The 7,777-nt window shown below is 47.2% G+C and overlaps 1 protein-coding gene across 3 annotated transcripts; it reads right to left on the bottom strand.

Annotated features, from left to right (window-relative positions):
- Positions 1-154: 154 nt before the first annotated feature.
- On the bottom strand, positions 155-4,235 carry MRPS16 (mitochondrial ribosomal protein S16). Of its 3 annotated transcripts, none has more exons than XM_015418667.1 (4): positions 4,181-4,235; positions 3,981-4,005; positions 1,346-1,606; positions 155-436 (listed from the first exon to the last, which is right to left on the bottom strand). In XM_015418667.1, the coding sequence occupies exons 1-4, from the start codon at positions 4,208-4,210 to the stop codon at positions 297-299; spliced, it is 456 nt and encodes a 151-aa protein (XP_015274153.1). In that variant the 5' UTR covers positions 4,211-4,235; the 3' UTR covers positions 155-296. The 3 variants fall into 3 exon arrangements, with proteins under 3 accessions (XP_015274153.1, XP_015274154.1, XP_015274155.1); XM_015418668.1 differs by having other exon boundaries at positions 4,158-4,227; XM_015418669.1 differs by having other exon boundaries at positions 4,186-4,203.
- Positions 4,236-7,777: the final 3,542 nt, after the last annotated feature.

Genomic DNA, 7,777 nt, shown 5'->3' with positions numbered 1-7,777 from the left:
TAATATTTTTTGAAATATATAAAATTATTTATGATAGGTTATCATTCACCTGTGCACGGTATCTGTTGTATGTTGGTTTTCCCACTTACCGTGGGTCCTTGTTTGGGTTTTGTGTCTCAGAAGAACAGCAAAGGAGATTTCACAAACTGTGCAAACACCCAAAAGAGGTTTTAATAAATCTTGGGGATTCGGGTTGCTTCTGTGCACTTCTGGGCATCCTGGCCCTGAGAGTCCCTCGGAGCTGGCAGCAAAAGTCCTTGAAGGAATCAGGCCCAGTCTGTCCCCCCTGTTCGCCTTCATTCCTTTGCCGCAGAGTCCTCTTCCTGAGTAACTGAAGCCGCCTCCATGACTGCAGCCGTCTCCCGGGCCCGTTTCCTCTTGAGCCGTTCTGCGTTGGTGATGGTCATGGGATGCAGGGGGAAAAATCCAGCAAGTCCTAGGAAGGACAAAAAAAAAGGGGGTTAATTGTAGGGATTTACTTTCATCCTATGGAGCTGCGGTGGCTCAAGTGGTTAAGACGCTGAACTGCAGGCTGTGGAAGGTCGGTAGTTCAGCAGTTCGAGACCCGAGTGTGCCGCGTGACGGAGTGAGCTCCCGTCTCTAGTTCCAGCTCCTGCCAACCTAGCAGCTCGAAAGCAAGAAATTGCAAGTAGATAAATAGGGACCACTTCGGTGGGAAGGTATCAGCGTTCCGTGCGCCTTGGTGTTTAGTCATGCTGGCCACATGACCACGGAAACATCTTCGGACAGCGCTGGCTCTTCGGCTTTGAAACGGAGCTGAGCACCGCAACCGTAGAGTCGGATTCGACTGGCTTTCAAGCAAGGGAACCTTTACCTTACTTTCATCCATTGCAGTCAGTGTCCTAAAGACAAAATCGGGAAGGAGAAACTTTTTACCAACTCCTTAACCCCTTAACATGGGTGTCGAATTCATTTGTTATGAGGGCCAGATCTGACATAAATGAGACCTTGTTGGGCCGGGCCATGTGTGTCATAAAATGTAATGCCAGATAGCGGAGATATAAACTTTATAAAGGACACAAACACAAAGGTTGTTTTTTTACTTAAAATAAAAACATGCTTAAAACATTAGCACTCTTGCAATATTTTGTTTATTTAACAGTGTCTGATAACTGACACCTCTTGCTCTGAATTATTGCATCAAAATGTCTGTGCTGTTGCAATCTTGAGTATGCTGTTCAGGTGTGCATCTGTAAGCTACAATGATGCAGCAGAACTGGAAGAAGCAGAAGACGGCCACTTACACTGCGGGCCTCATAGAAGCCCTCCAGGGGCCTGATCCAGTCCCCGGGCTGCAAGTTTGAAGAAGAAGCGGCTGGCTTACCCAGAAGCTTTTGAAAAGGCATGCTGGTATAGGCCCCACGGCCCAGCCAGTATTTAATGCGCTCGATGTTCAAGCCGATAATCTTCTCGCCATGGTCGTTTGGGAGGGGGTCATAGCAGCCCAGCTGCTCCACGTATTTGCCGTCACGGGCCCGCTTGTTCTCGGCAACCACGATCCGGTAGTACGGCCTGTTGGCACAGCCGCCGAGGGCAAAGCGGATGACCAGGTGAGACTTGTGGTACTGTTTCATGAGGTGTTGCCCTGCAGGAGAAAGCGCAGACACACAATGGGGACATGCTTTCTTGGAATATCCTTTTCTGCGTCTGGCTGCAGATTAAAAAGGGATTAGGCATATTTGTGAAGGACACGCGTATCCACAGTTAGAGCTACTACAGTGTAGTCACGTCATCAAAGTGCTGGACTGTGAGTGACTGAGGACAGCTGGGTTTACAACAACTAGAAAATACATATGGAACTTTGTTTTTGTATATGACATTGGCAGCAGGACTGTCATATGCTCAGAAATGGAAAACCTCGTCATGACCTACGATCGAGGGATGGCTAGTCAAGACGATGGAGTTTGCAGAGACGGCCAAACTTTTGTCTTTGACAAAAGAAAAGACTTAAATTCATATCTACATGGAAACCCTTTATGGACTTCCTGTGTAAAAAGGGGGAAAATGATCTGATGACATGGTTTTGAAGACTAAAAGGCAAAGATAATGAGCTTACACAGAAAGCTGATATTTTCCCCTTGGGCTGATTCAGACTAAGATGGTAATAAGTAAATGTATGGCTTTCTGTGGCAGAGAAAATCCGGTTTTTCTCCTTTTCCCTGCTCTTAGTTGATCTGTTGTGTAGTTTCTATATTTTTTGTTACTTTACCCTTTTTTCCCTTCCTTTTTCTTTCATGTATAGAAACCTTAATAAAATTCATATAAAAAGAGAGAGAGAGAGAGAGAGAGAGAGATGGTTTTAAACCCCTACTTGCCATGAGCTTCCTGGGTGACCATGGGCCTGTCATGCTCTCTCAGCCTGGCTCACAGTTTGACAAATCCCAGGCGCCAGGTTGCCCTGGCATCTAAAAATTTCACTGTGGCGCCTCAGTATTTTTAGCAGTGGTTCTTATTGTAGTGTCTCTCAATGAGAAATAAAAGCTTATTTATCATGTCACATCAGAATCTGTTTTGTTGTATGGCATAAACATACATGTGCACGATATTCTTGTCCTTGGTTGCTTATCTGTTAACTTGACACCATTCAGTGGTGGAGGAGAAATTCATTTCTTAACCTGTTGTTTTCCATACTGGCTCTAATATTCAATTCAATGGAGCTTTTAAAGCAATCATAAAATTACCAGAAATAGGAGAGCAATTAGGCTAGGGATTAGCTTTTAGTTGTAGCAACGACACCTGGAGCTTATGGTTGGACATGCCTGGACATTTGGGGGGGAGGTTTATTTATATACAACACTTTTGTTATAAAATTACAAGAAACTGGTTAGGTTTTATGGTATTAATATTTGGAAAATATGATAATTAACATATGAACTTCTGAAGACTGAAAAATGAGTCCAGCGTCTAAATCTTTGGGCTGGCTCCTAGAACCAAGAAAATCTGTCAAGGCCTGGCCTACCTCCCAGGGCTCTCGTGAGAATAGAACAGAAGAGGGGAGAATCATACATGTTGCCTTCAGTTTCGTGGGGGAATGGCAGAATATAAATTCATGAAAGAGATATTCACAGAGCTATTTTTGGGCAGGAACACACAGGAACAGAGTTCTGGCCACACCCACTACAGCCAGAACCTCTGCATGCGTGGCTACAGAGGGAAGGTCTGGAGAGCGCCCCCCCCCCCCGGCAAACCAAGGGAAGGCATGGGGTGTGGCCTAATATGCTAATAGGCTGTGTTGTCAGGGAGTGGCCTAATATGCTAATAGGCTTTGTTGTCAGGGAGTGGCCTAATATGATAATGAGTTTCTGCTGTTCGGTGTGGCCTATTATGCTAATGAGTTCCTGCTGGGCTTTTTGTACAAAAAAAGCCCTGGATATCCACAATGGCTGTGCAGAGAACCTCCATATCTAGTGGCAGTATACCTCTGAATACCCATTGCTGGGGTATGAACAAAAGGGAAGCACTGTCATCTTCATGCTGTACCTATGGGCTTCCTTGGAGGATCTGGCCAGCCCCTGTGGGAAACGGAATGCTGGACGAGATGCACCCATGGTCTAGTTCAACGTGCCTGTTTTCACATTCTTAAGAGCAGATGAACAGCTGGTAAGTAAACTAATCGGAACCTCAGGGTTGCAGAGGCCGTCTACCTCTGAATGCCTGATGCTAAGTAGCAGGGAAGGGTAGTATCTTTCATTCTCTGTTAATGTGTTTCCCAGAGGAAATGGGAAACTGGATCCTCAGGGCTTTCTCTATTAGACAGATACTTTTCATAGTATTAAAACTCACTTTGACCTAAGGGGCTGGGCATTTGTCAGACTGGTGGTGTTAAACTGCCCACATCCCTTGCAATACGAGGGACAGTAAGACTTACAAGGTTGTTTTAAGGATTGCCAATGCAACAGAAATGCACACGCTGAAGCGTCACGCGCACCGTTTATATTATTAGGGTCAACCTCACTTACCGAGGTGAACCATGATGTCTTCTTGCTGGGGAAGAGAAGAAAAGCGAGAATAGGAAATCAGTCGCTCATCAGCTGCTCAAATCAGCATAAATCCGGTTCGTGCACTCACAGAACCGACTCGTTCGTTGCACATGCTTGCAAGTCCACCCTGCCCCCGGCGCCCCCCACCCCACTTACAAGCTCCCAGGGCAAGAACTCACGTCACCTCCGTAGCTCTCCCTAGGGCGCATGCGCACAGCGCGGCTGGGACTGGAACGGCGCACATTGGAGTATGAATGAAGGAGAGAGCGATGTAGAGCGCTCCGCCTCTCGCGCAGGCGCTTCCCTAGTCACAAAGGGATGACGGGAGCTGTAGTTCTGGCAGTGTCACGGGGCCGCGTTGCTCAGCAACCGCGGGGGTGGGGAAAGCAAAGGATTGCCGCGCTCACCAGAGGTGGGACGAAGCAGGCAGGGAGGGAGAGTTCGAGACCGAAGCAGAGGTGACCGGGCCGGGGGGAGGGGTATAGTGAGACGGGGTGGAAACTCACCTGGAGGTAGGCTGCGACTTTTGTCACGCCCCATAATGTGCCTCCAGCCACGCCCCTCCAGACTAGCCACGCCCCTTGTGGTATTTTATACTTGGAACGTTGGGCGGGAGTCGCAGCAGGCTAGTCCTCAATGAGGTGATAAATTCTTGCCTGTGGCAGGCTGCAGGTCGCGAGAGGGCAGTCGTTCTGAAATGCTGCTCCCTCCATATAGACACTCGCACAACCCAAAAATAGTTCATTTAAAAAACAAAACATGGCCTTTCATGGAGAGGCCATGTGAGAGAGAGGAGAGAGGGATCAGAGGGCAGCTCCCAGCTTAAGACAAAGAGATAATTCAAGGAGATAATACATGTTGTAGTACACTCTAAGAGTGATGTACTGTGCCTACCCTCCCCCCCAAATGTCCAGGCATGTCCAACCATGAGATCATGTGCACATCATGACAACTCAAAACGAATTTTGGAGGGGTCAACCTTGGCCACATCAATATTGCAGGTGGTGGGGGGGTCGTTTTTGTTTTTAACCACACATGTACACATCAGTAGCAAAGATGAAGAGAAAGAAGACAAACCGAAGGAACTGCAAGCCTTTGCAAGTTGCACCTGTACCCGTTCCAGTGTTAATTTTAGAAATTCTGCCAGCTAAAGGGACACTGAAAAGGCTGACTGCATTGTGGAGTGAAGGGGGGGGATTTGCTCACCAGTACTTACAGAGGACGGCGGAAGACAGGAAGGCCTGGCGTGATCTGGTCCATGGGGTCGCAAAGAGTTGGACTCGACTGAACGACGACAATTTACAGTGCACTTTTAAATCCAGCAAGGATTTTTCTGCAGCCTGAATATGCCAGGCTAGTCGGACTTTTCTCACCTCAGAAGCTCAGCAGAGGAGCCCCTAGTTAGTACTTGGATGAGACACCACCAAGGAAGTCCAGAGGCAAGCAATAGGAAACTACCTCCTCTGTTCCTCTCTTGCCTGGAAAACCATATGCTCCTGGGTGAAAGAGTATTAGGAGAATGCTCAAGGCACATAATGCAGCAGAGTCTATTTGCTGTGTGCTTGAACAAAGTTACACACAGAGCCTCTTTATCTTTGTAAAACTAATATGAGCTCTTTGTTGTAAGGGACTCCATTCTAGACAAGATAGGGCAGAGACAGGATCCGAATTTAGTCTTAACTAGCTAGGATGGATAAAGATGCTGGAGGTACATCCTGCCTTTATGGTGCCCAGATGGAGAAGACAATGGAGAGAAGATATCAACTGGAAGGAAGATTCCCTGGGAATAGCAATCTACACAGTCAAAGGGACAGCATCAGAGCAGTAGAAAGGAAGGATGTTCGAGGTCCTTACCTATCTATCCCTCTGATTCTCTGTGGTCCCCCTCTGAAGTCTGAGGCTAAAAGAAAAGTGCAGAAATCCCTTACTTCCATCACTGGGGTTGCCAGGAGTCAGTTACGACTTGTCGGCACACAATTATGATCATTAAGGTCCTTTTCTTCTCTGTTGTATGGTTTTGAGAGCAGAGCGGCGGATATGGCAATGAAGAAACAGGTCAGCCTGATGCTGAAAGGCTTGAGTGAGCTGCAAGAGGTGATCGACCGGAAGCCGCAGAACTCGGTCTGGAACCCGCCCACCAGCAGCAAGATTAACCCCAGCAAAGCATCCCAGGTGCTCGAGCGGTACTACAAGAAAGAGGTACGCTTATGAGCATCGCTTATGATGTGGAATTTTTAAAAATATCGATTTGGGCAGCAGTTGTGAACGTGCCTTTTGCCTCCTTCCTTCTTCCTCCTCTCTCAGTCTGTGGAACAAACCATGACACCCTTACTGGAGGGCTACATGACCGAAGCGGAGAATTTACAGAAAGGTTTCCTCACGCGGCCAGGCTGCCCGAGGTACAGCCACGTGGCGACTTCGACGTTGCAAGTCGGTAAGGCGACTCGTGGGGGAGAGGTGGTTGACGGACAGGCTGTGGTGGCTGGAGTTGGTGGACTGAGGCAGGGGAGTCCTGCGTTCAAGGCTCAGGAAACTCGCTGAGTGACTTTGGCTCCACCGTTCCTTTTCCCAGCCTGACCTGAGTGTGTGACTGGCCCAAGGTGGGGGATTCAAACATGGGTTTACCCAGGGGTCATTTCGAGGGGGAACGAGCTGGAATGGTGTTCCAGGAGTAACAACCCCAGGAGTAGGGAACCCAGGCATGCTTGCATGCCTGCCCTTTGCTTCCCCAGGCAGTCCACGGCATCAGGTTGGCTGGGGAAGGGAAAGAAAGGCATTTTATGTTGGAAATGTATGTGTTTACAAGGTCTGATTCAGTCATTATAGGGTTAACTTGTATTCCTAGTTTGCTATTGTTTAGACTGACCTGGAAGGGATACCTGGCACTAAGCCAATGGGGGATTAGCCTGGGAAAAGTAGCTTCTACTGTGATACAGATTGGTCATTTGTTTCAGGTGACTTCCTTTCTAGGGGTCAAGAAGAAGGAGAGAATCTCCATTACGTGTGTGCTTGCTTTGTCTGTAGGCAGCTTAGAAATGTAGCTCTTAGTGTTATGTTGATTTGTAGAAATCCCGTGAACCCTTTTCCCTTAGAATAAAGTATTTGTAAAAGCAAAGAACTCTCTTCTTTCCAATAGAGCACGATCCATCAAATAGTCTAAGTATTAAACAATTTTTGACTATTTTACAACATTTTAAACATGTCTGGGTTCCCTGCTCGATCTTCTACAGGTGCCCCGCAGCCATGGAGCACCTGGAGAAGATCGGATAGGGAACCCAGGCATGCTTCCATGCCTGCCCTTCATCAGGGGGTGTGGCATATGCAAATAAGTTATGCAAATGAGTTACGCAAATGATCTCCTGCACCTCTTTTTCTACAAAATGACCCCTGGTTACCCATGTTTTCCACTGAGTATCCAAGCATTTATACTGCACCTTGGGGATGGGCTACCCCCAGTCAAATACAAAAGGAAATCTATTCTTTTTCTGTATTTACATTATCTATTGTCCACCTTTCTCACAGGGGCTGAAGGTGGGTTGCCCATAATGAGTTATCTGATATTCTTAACCAAAAGGGGTTTCAAAGCTTTAACCAGGTTACTGTATAGAACAGGGGTGGCCAAACTTGCTTAATGTAAGAGCCGCATAGAATAAACGCCAGATGTTTGAGAGCCCCAAGACATGAACACACACGTTTTTATTGAAAAATATATAGATTTGCATATTAAATTAAATTAAAGAGACGAGTGCCTTCTCCGAGCCAAGCCAGTCTGCCGG

The sequence above is a fragment of the Gekko japonicus genome, unplaced genomic scaffold (genome assembly GCF_001447785.1).
Source record: "Gekko japonicus isolate JY-2015 unplaced genomic scaffold, Gekko_japonicus_V1.1 scaffold558, whole genome shotgun sequence".
NCBI classification, from domain to species: Eukaryota; Metazoa; Chordata; class Lepidosauria; order Squamata; family Gekkonidae; genus Gekko; species Gekko japonicus.
This window is presented reverse-complemented; position numbering and strand designations above follow the sequence as displayed.

What these genes read in the sequence shown, in the direction of transcription:
- MRPS16 (XM_015418667.1), bottom strand. Translation starts at nt 4,210, where the DNA reads ATGCGCCCTAGGGAGAGCTACGGAGGTGAC. An exon ending in GGGAGAGCTACGGAGGTGAC is followed by an intron (nt 4,006 to 4,180) that starts GTGAGTTCTTGC and finishes TCTCTTCCCCAG; the next exon opens with CAAGAAGACATCATGGTTCA. An exon ending in AGACATCATGGTTCACCTCG is followed by an intron (nt 1,607 to 3,980) that starts GTAAGTGAGGTT and finishes TTTCTCCTGCAG; the next exon opens with GGCAACACCTCATGAAACAG.